Source organism: Hipposideros armiger, unplaced genomic scaffold (genome assembly GCF_001890085.2).
Source record: "Hipposideros armiger isolate ML-2016 unplaced genomic scaffold, ASM189008v1 scaffold_40, whole genome shotgun sequence".
In the NCBI taxonomy this organism is placed as follows: Eukaryota; Metazoa; Chordata; class Mammalia; order Chiroptera; family Hipposideridae; genus Hipposideros; species Hipposideros armiger.
The window spans coordinates 438,611-455,946 of NW_017731390.1; the positions used below are offsets into that span (position 1 = coordinate 438,611).

At 36.2% G+C, this 17,336-nt stretch overlaps 1 protein-coding gene across 1 annotated transcript in view; it reads left to right on the forward strand.

Annotated features, from left to right (window-relative positions):
- Positions 1 to 17,336, forward strand: part of SPAG9 (sperm associated antigen 9) — a 118,628-nt gene that overhangs the window by 34,306 nt on the left and 66,986 nt on the right. The window contains exon 3 of the mRNA XM_019638509.1: positions 12,659 to 12,729. Coding sequence (XP_019494054.1) covers positions 12,659 to 12,729 — 71 coding nt within the window. The remainder of the gene's footprint in view (positions 1 to 12,658; positions 12,730 to 17,336) is intronic.

The following is a 17,336-nucleotide window of genomic DNA, read 5'->3' on the forward strand; positions in this document are numbered from 1 at the left end:
TTTTGTTCTTCAGTCTAGTTGTGGAGGACGTTGCTTCACTGGCCCAAGTTTGCACCATCATTGCGCTCTTCCCCGGCGAGGCAGATCAGTCACCGGCTTCTGGATGGCCGCTCATTGTGGCTGCTGGCCGCTCACGCTGGCTGCTGGCTACATACGGTAGCCCATGGCAACCCACTGTCACAGGGGCTGCAGCCTGCGCATGGCAACCCACTGTCACAGGGGCTGCAGCCTGCGCGGTCGCGACTCAAGGCAACCCAGCTCCAGGTTGAGCTGCTGTTCAGCATCTTAGCTGTAGAGGGCAGTGTAACTGGCCCTCATATGTGGGATCCGAACCGGGGCCCTCTGGCGTCCCAAGCTAGCTCTTAACCATCGCGCCACCCGGCCGACCCTGAAAACTTTATTTTTGTTATTAATATTTCCCCTTGGGAATCTTGTATCCCATTTTGAAGTAATCCTGGTATCTAAATAATAGTTAAAGAACTTACAACTGTGATTAATCAGAATTGACCATTCAGATGCCCAAAGCTGATAACACTGAATATCTTGGTCCATGAGCTGAGGCTATAATGAGCCTTCTTTTATGAATGCTTTGGGACTAGTCCCTTCTCTTTTGATACCTTGGAGTCTTACTCTCTTTTTCCATCTAATTGTTTTCCTCTGTCTTCTAGCTTTAACTCGGTATAATATGAAATCTAAGTATATGTTAAATTTTTTATCCAAGTCTTATTTTACCACATTTAAACATCTGAAAAATATTTTGGAGGGAAAATAGTTTGAGTGTTTTTGCATTTTTCTCCCTTAGCTCTTCTTCCCCCAAATCTCCAATTATGACTCAAAGCCCTGTATTTTTAAAAAAGGTGGTGGTAGGAGGTAATCTTGAAGTATTCTCAATGCCATATCCTATTGGAAAACCAGGATTGGGAATATGTTGTTTTTTTAAGATTTTTATTGGGGAATTGGGGAAGGGGAACAAACAGCCAAGTTGTTGTCCTTCAATCTTAGTTGTGGAGGGTGCAGCCAGCTCAGCTCCAAGTCCAGTCGCCATTTGGCCGCCTGTCTGCAGCTTGCGGCTGCTCAGCTCAAGGTGCTGTGTTCAGTCTTAGTTGCCACCATCCTATGCAGGAGTCGAACCAGCAACCTTGTTGTTAGGAGCATGTGCTCTCATCACCTGAGCCATTCTGCCACCTGTTGGCAGCTCAGCAGCAGTTCAACTCACGCACAGCTCACTGGCCCATGGGGGAATCGAATTGGCGACCCTGTTGTTGCTCAGAGCTTATGCTCTTAACCAACTGAGCCATTTGGCCAGCCTGGGAATGTTTTTTAAAAGATGAAAACATTTTTTTTTTTAAGATTTTTTTTATTGGGGGATTGGGAGATGGGGAACAGACAAGTTGCTGTCGTTTTGTTCTTCAGTCTAGTTGTGGAGGACGTTGCTTCACTGGCCCAAGTTGGCACCATCATTGCGCTCTTCCCGGGTGAGGCAGATCAGTTGCCTGTTTCTGGACGGCCTCACAGTGGCTGCTGGCTGCTCACACTGGCTGCTGGCTACACACGGTAGCTCATGGCAACCCACTGCAGCAGGGGCTGCAGCCTACACCGTTGCCTGCGACTCACAGCAGCCCAGCTCCAGGTTGAGCTGTTGTTCAGCATCTTAGCTGTAGAGGGCAGTGTCACTGGCCCTCATATGTGGGATCCGAACCAGGGCCCTCTGGGGTCCCATGCCAGCTCTTAAGCAATGCCCCACTCGGCTGGCCCAAGATGAAAACATTTAAATGGTGTATGTCAGAGTATATTAGTTCTTTTTTTGTATAGTAGGAAATAGAATACCTGGGCTATTTAATATTATTTCTGTTGATTTTGTTTTTGAAGCATATATAGTGATTTTTGTTAAAATTGCTGTAACCCAACGTATTTTGTTTTTTACTTTTTAAATGTTTTAAATGTATTTTTTAGTGTTCCTAATATCTGGTTTTAAATAAGCACTTATTTTAGGCCACAGAAATTACTGATGATGATACCCTGCAGTAGAGGGACAGGTTTTCTATTTATGCCATTTTTTGAGTGCTGTACAATAATAGTATCTTGTCTAATTTCCATGTTTATATTTATATGTTAGAGTCTTTAATTTTAAAAGACTTTGATTCTGACTAACATGTTTTAGGGCACATATCCCTTTTATAAAGTAGCCACAATAAAAGTCCCAAGTTCTGCTTTGAAGACTACTTCCTATGTTAAAAGGGGAAATTTTGGTTGTAGTTATTTGCAATTTGAGAAGCAAGAAAAAGTCAAGAAATAGGAACTGAATTAAAGGACACACTTTACATCTTTTGCTGTTCAAAGCACAAGCTCTACCAACTGAGCTATCGCACTGCCCTACAGCTTTTGATAGTATGAAATATATCAGGTTGTCATATGATTTCACAGTGTTGAGAAGTTGCGTCCATAAAAATTTTGTTACAATTTTGTGGTCATGTTAGATTTTGGAGATTTCTGGTTACTCTCTTCTCAAAATTTGAACTATATAAATATTTTTGGTTTTTCCAACATGAATAAAGCATTTTAAAAAAATTCTGTGTATTATTCCTTATCTGAGAGCAACAATAACACTTTTTAGTAGTTATCTTGTGAGCCTTAAGGAAGAATCTGAAATATATACCAAGTGGAATAAGGAAATTGTGAATTGAGAAAGACCTATTGGTGCTTCTCAACTATGTAAGGAGTCTGCAATCAACATTACCATTTCATAGTGTGGCAGTAATGAGTCTTCATCAGAAAATACTTTATATTCATTATTCTGTTGTATAGTGAGTATTTCTATCTTGTAAGCCAAATATTATCTTAAATGAGTCAAGTAAATATAGGCCTTTTAATAGAGTCTAAAAATGTTAAACTATTACTGTGTGCTTGACATTCAACCTAGGTGTGGTTGTGGTACAGAAGAATATGATACGGTCATTGTAGTCAAAGGGATCATTGTTTTGTGGGGGGAAAGGTTATATGTATGACCACCTAGCCTTTTTTCCATATTTAGCATGTTTTGACATCACTGCAGTTAGAGTGCATATATAATTCTGTATTTTTTCCTTAACATTGTAAGTATTTCTTTGTTGTATATTTCTTACTTATTTATTTTTAAAAAATTTACTTCTCAATTACAGTTGACATACAATATTGTATTAGCTGTAGTATACAACATAGTGAGGAGACATTTATATAACGTATGAATTGATCACCCTGATAAGTCTAGTACCCATCCGACACCATACATAGTTATTACAAATTATTGACTATATGTAGTCAATAATTAGTTTTTTAAATGTCTGCTTGCACCCATCATCCAGAAGCTATGCCATCTATTAACAATTCTGTTTTCCCTAAGGAACTATGCTTTCTCATTTCCTGTAATGAGAATTATTTAATGGCCACTTCTTTTTTTAACCGTGGCTGCTCATAAACTGATACAAGCTTAGAAGTACAGCCATAATGACTGGTTTGAACCCTACCTGATTAGCATATTTAAATTGTTTTTTCCCTTGATCCACATATTACACATATATAATGAATTGTTATGGTATGCTCTTGTAAGCTATATTTTTGTGGAATGAAGGAATGAATAGGGTAGAAATAAATATAGAGGTAAACTTAAAAAAACACAAAAGACATCTGTTGGTTAGTTGGACATTTTTTTCCAGTGCAGTAAGTCATTTCAGTGAATATTTTTCACACCTATAGATTTTCCTCTCTTTTAATAATTTTCTTAGAATATATTTAAGGAAGTAGGTCAAGGAATTAACATTTTAGTGGTTCTTGGTATATTATAGAGTTTGGTCATTTTTAATGTGAACAGATTTGGAGAAGTAAGGTTTAGTAGCTCATTTCATTTTGTTTATAACTTAATGAGTTTGAATAATTATTCACAACATATTACCACCCAGAGCTTATATAAAACCATTTATTATTATTGTTTTTATTTTTATTTTTAAAAAAGATTTTGCTGGGGAATTGGGGAAGGGGAACAGACAAGTTGCTGTCCTTTTGTTCTTCAGTCTAGTTGTGGAGGACATTGTTTCACTGGCCCATGTTGGTATTATCATTGCACTCTTCCTGGGTGAGGCAGATCAGTCTCTGGCCACTGGACGGCTGCTCATGGCGGCTCTTGGCAGCTCACGACGGCTGCCAGCAACTCACGGTAGCTCACGGCAGCCCACTGCAGCTCCACTGCAGCCTACGCCGTCATGGCAACTTACGGCAGCCCAGCTTCAGGTCGAGCTGTTGTTTGCTATTTTAGCTGTAGAGGGCACAGCGTCACTGGCCCTCATGTGGGATCCGAACCCGGTCCCTGCTGCTCAGAGCTGGCATCCCAAGCCAACTCTTAACCAATGCGCCGCTCGGCCGGCCCCAAAACCATTTATTATTGATTTTCTTGGGAAATACGTGTTTCCTTCAAGCTTTTTATTTATTTGTTCGTTTTTTATTTGTTTCATGTATACAAAACAACATAATTATTAGACATTTACACCCCTCACAAAGTGATAACCCCAACAAGTCTACTATCCATCTGACACTGTACATAGCTATTACAATACCATTGACTATATTCCCTATGCTGTACATTACATCTCGTGACTATATATATATTTTTAATTATAGTTGACATTTAATATTATTTTATATTAGTTTCAGGTGTACAGCACGGTGGTTAGGCATTTATATAATTTATGAAGTGATCCCCCATAAGTGTAGTACCCACTGACACTATACATAGTTTTTACAGCATTATTGACTATATTCTCCATAATGTATTTCACGTCCATGACTATTTTGTGACTACCAATTTGTACTTCCTAATCCCTTCACCTTTCTCACCCGTCCTCCCAATACCCCTCCCATCTAGCAACCATCAGTTTGTTCTCTGTATTTGTGAGTCTATTTCTGTTTTGTGTGTTTGTTTATTCTGTACTTTAGATTCCACGTATAAGTGGACATATGGTGTTTGTCTTTCTCCATCTGACTTATTTCACTTAGCATAATAGCCTCTGGGTCCATCCATGTTGTTGCAAATGGTAAGATTTCATTCTTTTTTATGGCAGAGCAATACTCCATTGTATAAATGTACCACAATTTCTTTATCTAATCGTCTGTTGATGGGCATTTCAGTTGTTTCCATATCTTGGTTATTGTGAATAGCGCTGTGTCACTCAAGCTTCTTGAGTTTATAATGGATGACTTTTTTATATAATGATGTTTCCCTTGAATTGTGGGAGAAGATGGCAAGCTTTAGATGGCAGTGTTTTTAAACTACTTAATGATGCTTCTCTGCATCTTCTGCCTCTTCTCTGCATCTTCTGCCCTTCCTGCCTTTGAATGAAAATCCATTTTTCAAAATTAAATAGAAAAATGTTTTTGACAACTGAACAAATGGAGACATTCGTGAAAGAGCCTTGTTCTCTGACCTTGCTACCCTTTACATCCTTCATATAACATTCATTTACTTTTTAAATTTGGTATCAGATCTTAGTCTAATAAAATAACTTCAAGCCTTTATCTTGAAACACTATTGTAAGGAAGACACTTCTTACTTCTTGGTTATAAGAATTTGTACACCACTAGATGGACAGTATGGAGAAGTAGTGTAATCATTAACATTTTTTTATTTTAAAGGAATAAATGGCTTAAAACAGACTACATTTGGGAATTATTTTCAAGCAAGGTCTGTGTGTTAATGACGTGACTGATACATTGAGAATTTTCACAACACAGAAGAAAATTAATCCATTTTTAAGTTATCAGGTATAGGTTATACCAAAGTTAATAGTTGAAAGGGCCTAAATGTTTTCTGTCATTATTTTTCAAATCACTTAAAAAAAAAATACCTGCAGACCAATGAAAGGCTTTCCCAGCCTCTTTACTGTGCTTTGCAATTGGCAGTGAATGTTAATATTCTCAGAATTTGAATAATACTTGTAACAGGTCACTTTTCTCATTTTAACTTTATCTTGTTAATAGGCAATTCCGGCTGCATTGTTTTCAGATGATAAAAGTAGGTAACTGATGATATGTATTTTCATTTAAACCATGTTTTTAAATAAGGCAGCTTTAGGAGTTTTAGATTTATATCTTTTAATTTTAAAAAAATGACAAAAATAAAATTATATAGGTTACTTTTTTAGACTGTTTAACTTGAATCTAGTTCTTTGAAATATTGGGACTATCTGTATATTTAATAAGCTTCATTTGAAAGTTATTTCTTTTTTTTCGAGCCTATATATAAGAGGGGAAACAGAAAATTAGGCACAAGATAATTTAGGCAAACACTAACATTTTTTTACTTCTGCTTCATTAGATAATATTCTATGTGGTCTTCAGATGTGTTTTATGTTTTACTATCTATATTTGGACTTTTTTCAATTCTGTAGTCTAGTGTTACCTATTGAGAACTTTAAGGTTGTAATTTATAATTAATATATAGAGAACTAAAGGTTTCATAGAAAATTAGTTTTATCAGTAAGGATTAAAGGACTTATGGTGATTTGGCTTAGAGAATGGAATAAAAATGATTTGACTACTCCTTCAAACATATAAAGGGATGGTTAAGGAAGACCAAGTTGTTTTTCTGTAATTTTGGCAGATTAGAGAAAATGAATTTGTTGGTTTTTGTTGATCATAAGGAAGTATTTCCTGACCATGGAGATGATACATAGGAGTACGTGTTGAGGGAAAGCATGGACTCAGCCTACGCAGAGACTTTAGGTAGGAGAGTAGTCACCTTTCTGCTGTGGATGGCTAGGTAGCGTCTTCAAGACAGTGATGAGGACATAGCTAGAATCCCCTACCACTGGGATTCTTTGAAGTTATTCTACTCGCTGTTACGGATGTGATCATTGACTCATGAGAACACTTTAGAATTTCACATTGTGTCATTGATTAATAACAGATAATATCTATCTGAAAATCTTCTGAACTTTAGAGATATGGTGAAGGACTTAGTTGGCAGAAGAAAGGTTTTTATTACTGTTTTGATGTGGTTGTCTGAGATTGTTTGCTCTTAAGTCAGCATTTGATTCTTGCTTACCTGTTGAGACTTTTGATGCTAAATTGTTCAAGGAAAAGCTTCTGAAAGACCAATGTCAGTCTTCTGAGGCCAAGTCACAGTTGGATTATCTGCCTTCCATGAATAGTTAAGAACTGGTGACTCCTTTTGAGAAGGCGAATAATGAGTTGGATATGGCTATCTAGCAGGTCTGTTTCTCTTTCTTCCCCCCGTAGGCCTATCAGCAGTCTGATGGGGCAGAAGACAACAGAGATGGAAGGTGTTCCAAACTTGGCAAAGGCCATCAATCTAAGGAGGTAAGCTCTGATTTTGAGCAGGCAGAGCAGGTGGCTCTTCCTGCCTTAATCATATCCTCTTGCTTTTTAGAAAGAGGGATAGAAAGAAAGAGCATTTAAAACGAGGCGGAAGTAGCTCCATTAGCTATTATAAGGGGTAAATTTTGGATTAGTCTTTTGCTTCTTTTTTCTTGCCCCTCCTCCCATTTTTTAGATGCCATGATTCTTTTTCTTTTCCTCCCCAGAATATTCGCAGTTTAAAAAAAAGGCAGGTTAGTTATCTGTTGTTTTGGGATAGGAAGGATGAACAGAATCTTGTTTACTTACAGTTAATCTCAAGTTGTGGCTATTTTGATGAGTAAAATGGTAAGGTTTTAGGATTTTTCCTGAGGTTATTTTAAGGTTTGGGTTCACATGGGAACTATTAAACAAGGAACAGGCTTTTACTGCACTTCAGATATAATGCAACAATGTAGGCATTAGGTTAACTTTATGGTACTTGAGGTTTTCAGGAATGTCTGCCATCTTTGCCAAGATGGGCATTTCTTTCCCTCTTTCCCCTCTGTACTTCCCTTTTCCCCTTCCTGATTACTTAGTGGCATTCAGTGCGTTGAAGAGAGGGCTCTTCCAAGTATTTAAAGCTACTTTTCAGTTAAACACTTCAAGTGAGTTAGGCCTTGAGAAAACAGTCCTTTGACTACATTGTTGGTACTACTGAGTATTCTATGTATTTTCAGAAAAGAGTGAGAGGTTCTGAATTTGTATTATACGATCTTGGTGGTTAACTCATATACCTAAAAAGATAATACTAATATTTACAGTCACAGTACAGATAAAGAAAACATGAAATATGGAAAGTCATACAGTTTTCTGTCAAGGTACTTGATGGAGGTATTAGGTTGGAGAGAATAATCAGCAGAATAACATTAAGAAAGTCATCCAGAATAACAAAGGCATAAACGATGCCACAAAAAAACATATATAACAACTCAAATGTTATATGTTATTTCTTGTTCATGTGGAGTTGAAAATGGATATTTCTGATAGATGAGTGGCTCCTTTGGAGACACAGGTTCTTTCTAACTTATAGCTCCAAGTTTGTCATAGCCACCTGCATTAAGTTGGAGAAAGGTGAAAGGGTATGGAAGATTCCATGTGGTAGGTTTTTATTGGGCCAGCCTAGGAATAATGTATATAGCTTTTGCTATATATATGTAGACCGTTATAAGGATTTTTTTTTAATGTGACAGGAAGCCATTGAAGGGTTTTGTGTAGTCAGTCACTATCTGACTTTACCCATGCTACTACTTTGAGAATACAGGGGGGTAAAGGCTAGAGCAGTGACAGTAGACAGGAGGTCATTGTAATAATTCAGACAAGAGATGATGTCTTAGACCAAGGTGGGAGTGATGGAGGTGGTAAAAAGTGGTCAGATTATAGATTTATTCTGAAGGTAAAACAGACACAATTTGTTGATAGATTGGATATGTATTGTGAGAGAAAGAAGAGCAGAAGGATAGCTGCAAGATTTTTGCCTGAGTAAGAAGATTATGGAAAAGAGTAGGTTTGAGAGAGAGAATCAGTTCAGTTTCGGCTTTGTTGACATCTTAGTAGCATCATATTGTAAATTGTTTTGTATTTTTTATTTCAGATATAGCAATATATATTGAACATCCTTCCATTCAGTTCTAGGCATCGTCCCATGTCAGTACATATAGATATACTGCATTCCTTTTAACAATACCTTTCATTGTTGTATTTGAAAAACGTGTGTGCCAGGAACTATTCTATGCCCTTTATAAATATTAACTCACTTAATCCTAATATCAGCTCTAATATGCTATCATTATTCCTCAATTATAAATAGGGAAACTGAGGCCCAGAGAGGTTAATATACTCAAGGTAATATAACTTGGAAGTAGCAGTCACTGTATTGCGGTTCGTTGTATGACTATCATAATTCATTTCACCAACCAACTAATGACAAATTTGGGAGTGGTTCCAATTTGGGAGTTAGTATAAGATGTGTTGCATAGAGCATCCATTTTCATATCTTTGGGCATTGATGTGTTTCCGGAGGATAAATAAGAATAGTAATGCTGGGTCAAAGACTATGCACCTTGCTTATTTTAAGAGATATCACCAACATAACCTTCGAAAGAGTAATTCCAATTTATCCTCCCATGATGCCCATCTTTTTTTCTTTCTTTTATAAGTCTTCAATTTGGTAACATTTTTACTCATCTCCCTATAAAATTTAGTGGTAAATCAGCACAACTTGTTTGTAATTGTTCTGAATAGTCTGTTTAAATCCTGTGTTATATGTTAAACTTACAGCAGTTGTTGGAGAACATAAAGAATGAGTATGCAAGCCAAAGAAACTGCATGGGTGAATGCTAACACTTTTGTGTTTGGACTGAGGTGAGGTGGGGCTGTACACACAGTAATTTATCAAGTCACTAACTCTTTCCCAAAGGTAACCACTGTCCTGATTTAGAACACATTATATTAGTTTTAGATTAGTTCTGTATGTCTTAGGTTAGTTCTGTATGCCTTTGAACTTTGTATTCTTTTGCTTCTGCTTCTTTCCCTCAATGGCTTGTTTGAGATTCATCCATGATGTTGTGTATAGCAATGATTTGTTCATCTCGTTGTATAGGATTCCAGTACATAAATATTTATTCATTCTGCTGTTGATGGACATTTAGGTTGTTTCCAGGTTTGGATTATTACAAATAGTGCTGCCTGGAGCATTGTTTTAAATGCCCTTTGGTAGACACATTTATGCATTTCCTAGCAATGAACTTGTTTTGTCATACGGTTGGCAAATATTCAGATTTGTTAAATCTTACCAGACAGTATTCAAATTGGTCATAACAATTTGTACTCCTACCAGCAGTATATGCGAGTTCTAGCTGCTCCACATCCTTACCAGCATTTTGTGTATTGTGTTCTGCCTTTTGGTTATTCTGACAGGTACATAGTGGTGTTGCACTTTGGCTTTATTATGCATTTCCAAGATGATTAATAAAGTTGGAAGGGGTGGAGGATGGTAGAAGAGGAAAAGAGGGATCAAATATATGGTGAAAAATTATAAAAGTGTACTCTTGAAATTTTACTAACCAATGTCACCCCAATAAATCTGATTAAAAAAAAAGTTGGATACATATTTTACTTGGCAGTTTGATACCTTTGAATTGAAATATCTGTGACTAGATTCTTTCCATAAGAACAGAGAAGTTTTTGGTTGAAGTAAAAACGCGTACTCTATACTATTTCCCCCCCAAGTAAAATTTTAAAGTAGATTCCAGATTAAAAGGAATATTTCTTGAGGGTCAGTATAGCATGATCATTAAGAGCAGATTCTGGACCTGGATTCCTTCATTACGAAGCCTAGTTTTTCCACTTATTAGCTGTGTGACTTTGGGCAAGTTACTTAACTCCTCCTTGCTTCAGTTTCCTCATCTCTCTCTAAAATGAATGTATTAATACTTTCATCATAAGTTAATATCAGGCTCAAATAAGATAGTTTATATAAAGTGTGTAGGAGTGTGTATGTAATAAGTACTATATAATGTTAGCTGTTAGTGGTGGTGGTGATGATGGTGATATAAATTTATTTTATGAATTCATAGCAAGTGAGCTGATGAGACTAATGAGGTTCTATTGTGGGGCACAAATTTGAAATTGAGGGTTATGGATAATAGTTGTGAATTTCTTTTGACCTAAGCATCCTTTTTATTTTTTTGGCTGCATAATACCAAGAAAGTCTTGATTCGTGCAGACATGCAATTAAAAATAGTTAAGGTTTACCCAGTAGTCTTAAGATTAAGCTTTTAGATCAGTTTAATTGGCAAAAAGTAGTAGACAATGTTTATTTTGAAATTGTTACTAAATATCTCAAGTTGATTGATATCCTGTTTTAAAATAAAAGAGAAGTAGCACTAAAAATTATTATGGTTTCAATACCTGTTGTGTTAATCACAACACATCTGCATTATAAGTTTGCTTTTTATTGCTCTCAGCCCTTGCCTGGCAGGAAAAGGGCTCTCCATGGGAACTGTAATGTGTGTTTACTCACTGGTATAAATTTAATGAGCCAACATATAGGCTTGATTACAAACACATCAAAAGTCAGAGCTACATATTTCCTGACATATTTTCAAGGTTTAAACAAAGGTGGCAAGTAAAGCCACACAAACCAAAGATGAGTTTAGCAAGCAGCACACATTGTATTGTTTGGTGTCTGATGTGTTAACTAGCATTAGATGTATGAAAACATTTGTGTGTGTGCCGATAGTTCATAGTAGTTACTTCCACAGCCATCTAACACAGCCACAGGCTGTTGCTTGCAAACACCCTTGCCTGTTTACAGGTAGCTGACCCCTTACACCAAGAGAAATTTCCAACTAATGTCAGGCCTTCAAATAGACTTTAATGAGTATCCTGACAAGCTCCTCTAGCACCAGCTATATTTTTCCCCAGCAGACTGTCTCCCACTGATCCTTAGCCGGTATGGGCTCCTCCAGGCTAGCCAGCCTCTCCTCCACCTGGCCGTTCACCAGCATGGTTTTGTGTTCCCTTCTCTGTGGTAACAGTGCCCAGTACACTCTCATCACAGTCTGTCTTGAGTACTGTAATTTCTTGGTCTTGCTTGGACTACACCTTCTCTAAGAATCATTCCTTTCTAATGTCATTCTTTCCTGTGAAATCCTGTCCCAGCATTCTAAAACTTTTTTTTTTAGATTTGTTTTTTAGTCTAAAACTTTTCTTTCTTTTTTTAAATATCATAGGGTTACTCTGTGAGCATTACCCCAATCAGTGCCACTCAAAACTCCATCAGCAGAGGGAGCTAAATAAAAAAAGACGAGTCCCTGAAATTAAGGTCCGAAGCAGGAAAAGTACTTCTAAACAATGACATTTTCATGTACTGCTCAGTAGGGAATAAAGAGCTTGAATAATGTCAGAAATCAATGACTTGTGTCCTAATCCTAGGTTAAAACTTCTAAAAGGTGATTTGTAAAGTGTTTTTGAAAGAGGTAATTCTATATCATGTTAAAAACCTGTTTAGGGGGATGACCTGATAAACACGTATATTGGGAGAAGCAATCTGATGTTTAATTTTTTAAAATCCAGTTTATCTCCGCTCTGAAAGTTTTATTTATTAAGGACGATGAAATGAGGTTACCAACTTTGTGAAGAATTTCGTAAGGAGCATTGAGTCCTAAAGTTGCTAAGGATTATGGATAACCCATTCCAAGTTTTTCAGATGGAATTTTCAAGTAAATTTCTTATATTTTGTTTTGATTAAGTATGTGTATCTTAATTTCAGTTAGCAGACTTGAAGAAAGAGAAGCAGAACTGAAGAAGGAATATAATGCATTACATCAAAGACACACCGAGGTGGGTTTCTGGGCTCTTACATGCTAATACAGAGACAAAGAAATTAACTTTAGAAAATATATCTTAATTTTTCTTTGAAAATAAGTTAGTATAATTCTTGAGGATTATTTCCAGGAAACATTAGATTTCATATAGCATTAACCTAGTTACCAAATGTTGACTTCCAATGTTTTTTTATTTGGAATTAACTTTTCATTTGGTGAATTAGTGTGCCACAGAATAATGTAATTATTAAGACAGTTCCAATAGTTGTTTCTTTGGCTGGCTAAGTAAAAACTTATGTGTGCATAATAAAAAGTATATATGATGATAATATGAGAATTTATTTTTTACCAATTGGGAAATGATGGATTGGTAAATTATTGGTAAGAATCTCTACAATTGTAATCCAGCAAAAAGGACTTACTTACATCAAGCTTATAACAAGTAACATAAACACAAATTTTAATGTGTTGAATCAAAACAACTCTAAAACAGGTTTTCTGCATGAAATTTCAGTATTTTAAATTAATAACCCCAGCACATAATCTCTCCAAAGCAAATTAGAAAATGTACTTGAGGCTTTTTTAACCTTCTTTTAAGGATTCTCTGTCAGCCTGTCATTTAGTTGCTTTTGTTTCTATCTCCTTAATGTGAAAATTGTTTCTGTGTATCATGATCAGTCTGGGGTTCACATACCTAAATATATAGAATTTTCATAGACACATGAACTATTTGTTACAAGAAAAAAGCAATTCCTCTCTTTTTTCCTTTCTAGTCCGATCTCTTCCCCGTGGTACAGATGGTTCCAGTCTTCAGCTCCTATTTTTGTTTTACTAGTTTGTGTGATCTCTTATCCTGCCCCTGGTAGAGACATTTATTGTTGCTTTTAAGGGAGATGAAACCCCACTACACTGAGATTTACTTGCTTTGGAATAATGTGCTTGACACTTTCTGGGGGAGGGGTTGGAATTTCTTCCTGACATGTGAGGCTCGATTATTGCTATCTTAGCTTACATAGCCACACATGAAGCATGAAGTGTCACAGAACTGAAATTCAGTGGCAGAGGGAAGAGATTGGCCACGGAGGGCTGGCACCATAGAGCTTTGGGAAGACAACACCCCTTCACAGCAGCCTTTTCAGTGTAAAACTTACCCACATTTCAGTAAGATGGCAGTTGGTAGATACGATGACTTAAAAAACAGTTGATTGTTAAAGGCCTATTGTTGATTCTTTTTACATCGCTCATTTCAGTGACTGAATAATGCCCTGTACATGGTGTTTACTGGTAGTGCTTATCAGTGCTATAATTATAAATACGTTTAGGGGAATATGAAAAGACACAGTTTTTCTACCCTATTCCTTCAGAAGACAGTCTAGGAAAAAAAAAAAGATTTCAGGGAAAATCTTCAATACAAATTCAGAGAGCTGGGTCTGTGCAGTAGCCAAGGCCAATTTCACATGTAGCTTGGCAGCTGTTTTCGTGGGATCCCCTCCGTCAGTCACACGCAGCTCCTTATCTGTCCTCTGCCCTGGTAGTCTCCCTTTATTTTGCTCTGCCTCAAGGAAGGTTTATGTAACACGGACATAGTTGCTTTGAAGTGTGGGTTGGTTCGACTTTAGTCCACATTTTACTGTATTTAAACATCTGTATAGAAACCCATTTAATTAGCAATTGTAATAGTTATCCAAGGCTAATGAACTAAGTGTCATTTAAAGGTAAATTCTGGAAACTTTCAGGGAAAGGAAATATGAAGGATTTAACCTTCATTTTTTTACTATTAACATCCAATATAAACATCCAAATAAAAAAGGTAACCTTTTTTATAAACACAAAAATATTTAAATAGCACTTTTATCAAACACATTGCCATCTGCTATGGCTCTTTTTATAATGTGAATAACTGTTCTCTAATCAAATCCAAAATGTTGTACACATTACTGAATTTGCTTAAAAAAAGACATGCCTTAAAGAGGGCAGTGGTGGAAATATAAACATCAAGTAATTGTGAATCACTCAGGCCACATGTGTACATACTCTTAATATTAATCACCAAAAACTTGAACCCTGAGCTTATATCAGGGAGTGTTTAAATGCATTCCCATATCATTCTTTGACCAAACTCTATCATCTACCCGCATTTTACAGATTGAAGTTTAGAAAGAGAATATGATGAAGTGATTTGTCCCAAATCCCATGCTAGTGTGTGACTGGATTTGAACCTAGGTCTGTCTGATGCCATTGCCTGAATTGTCAGTAATGCTTTAGGTTATGGAGCACATGGATGTTAAATGCACTAGAAATTTTTCTATGCCTTTTTGCATTATGACATCTCAACAACTTTAAAAATAGTTGCTTTTTGGATATGGATATGTGATTCTTGCCTGCATATGGAAAGATTTAAGGCCAACGTGATTAAAAGGATGCATCGCCTCAGTTTTGCCTTGCTTTTCAGTTTTAGCCCAAGCTGAAAGTCAACCTCTGCTGTTAAGATTTCTCTAGGTGAGAGGGGAGTTGGGATTTTACACACCATGTGCTTGGGATCCTTCTTCATGACTCCCACTATTGCTTGCTGAATTGACTCCTGAATATGTGTGAATTGATGTGCATATCTGAGAAAACTGAGAATTGCAGTTTGGAGATCAGGAGAGACAGAGCTTGCAGACCCAATAGTAGATTATCTAAAGCATGTCATTTTACTCTCTTACCTCTCTCTCTCTTCTATCTGACAGCACTGATCCTGCCCTCCCACTCATTAAAACAAAACAAAACAAAACAACATTGTGAAGCCCTGTAATCAAAATTTAATTTTTCTTGTATAATTCTTTTCTTTTTTTTTTTTTTTTTACTTTTTTGTCCATTTATAGGATATAGTGCATATTTTATTTCAGACGTCAGGAAATGTTTTAGGGTGTGGGATTTTCTTGTAGGTGTCAGGAAGAAAGAACAAAGAGCTAATTGCCTGCCTGGAGAATTGATTGAAAGGCCAGATACACCCTGAGTCCTCTAATGCTTACCTGCTCAGATCACTGTCAGAAGGACCTGAGTTCTGGCCCTCAAGCCAGCTGGCTAAGGGCAGTTGCAACACAGTTGATTGTTAACTAGCTGGTCATATCAGGCTAGTGATTTTAACCTCCTTAAACTGGAGTTTACCTGTAAAATTGAAATATTGTTGTGAGAATTAAATGAAGCAATGGCTGTAAATGCACTGGCTAACTTGTAGTTGGTGTTCAATAAATGTTAGTTGTCATTTTGTTGTTATTCTCCCCTATGAAGTGCTAGTTTAGTTGGGTTGGAATCAATTTCATTACAAAGACCATTTTGGAATGTCAGAATATTATATCTGATATTATTTGGGATCAGTCATTTGAAGAAGGTTTCGAATTCAACATTTTCTAAATTAAAAAAAATTTTATTTAATCATTTAAGACAAGAATAATCTGTAGGTAGACTATTTGGGGATAGAACTGATTCTGTCTCTGCCGTTTATTTACAATCCTTTTCATTTTTCTGTATTGAATAAATAGATTACTGTAAAAACAATCTAGGGGAATTTGTTTTCTTCATCTTAATGCTTAAAGAAACTTAGATTCTTCCCTTTGAACTAATCAATTTCATATGATTACTATCCAGTGTATAAGAATTCAACTTAGGTTTTTTAAACCCTTTGAAAATGTAAATTGATATCTATTTGGCCCAACTATCACTTTGTTATATTAGTCTCTTTTAAATTTTTTCCCTTAAAGTTCTTCCTGATACAAGAAGAAAACAGCTCGTTATTTCTGGCTTGCTGACACAGACAAAAACTGTATTTCTGCAAAACTGTACTTTAAATGGTGGTAAAGAGAAAAATCTGTAAATATAAAATAAAAAGTATGTAAATTTAAAAATACATATCATATATCCATGTGATACTATATTCATTTTTTTTGCCTGATACATTTCTTGTTTGCACTAGTCTTAAGTGGGGAGCAGTCTGATTATTTTATAATGCTTGATTTAATAGAATTACTCATCTTAACTCATACATCAGAGTTAGCTTTTATTTATTTGAAGTAAATAACACTTTCAAATTGATTTACGTATTTCTTATTGTACATGAATGCCAAGAAAAAATTTTACAACAAAAGCATGCTTTTGAAAAATAAATTTTAAATTTTGTTTAACCTTTTTTTCTTTCAATAGTTCTTTTTAATATGCTACAATGAATATTTAATTAATCTAATATTTATTAAGATTGAAACCCACCTTCATATAGTTACAGTTTTGAAATTTCCAAAGCTATTCCATGCTAGTTTTCAGAATTCAAGGAATATCCCCTAGAAAGACATCTACCTTTTTTTTTGCCTACTGTTAATATTTACATTCCTTTAAATTGCTAGCATACTTTTTTTTAATTTTTTTATTTTATTTTATTTTTAAAAGATTTTTATTGGGGACTTGGGGGATGGGAACAGCGCTGGAGAATTGAGAGAAGGGGAACAGACAAGTTGCTGTCCTTTTTTTTTCTTCAGTCTAGTTGTGGAGGACTTTGCTTCACTGGCCCAAGTTGGCACCATCATTGCGCTCCTCCCGGGGGAGGCAGATCAGTCGCCGGCTTGCGAGCTTGTAGACGGCCGCTCACTG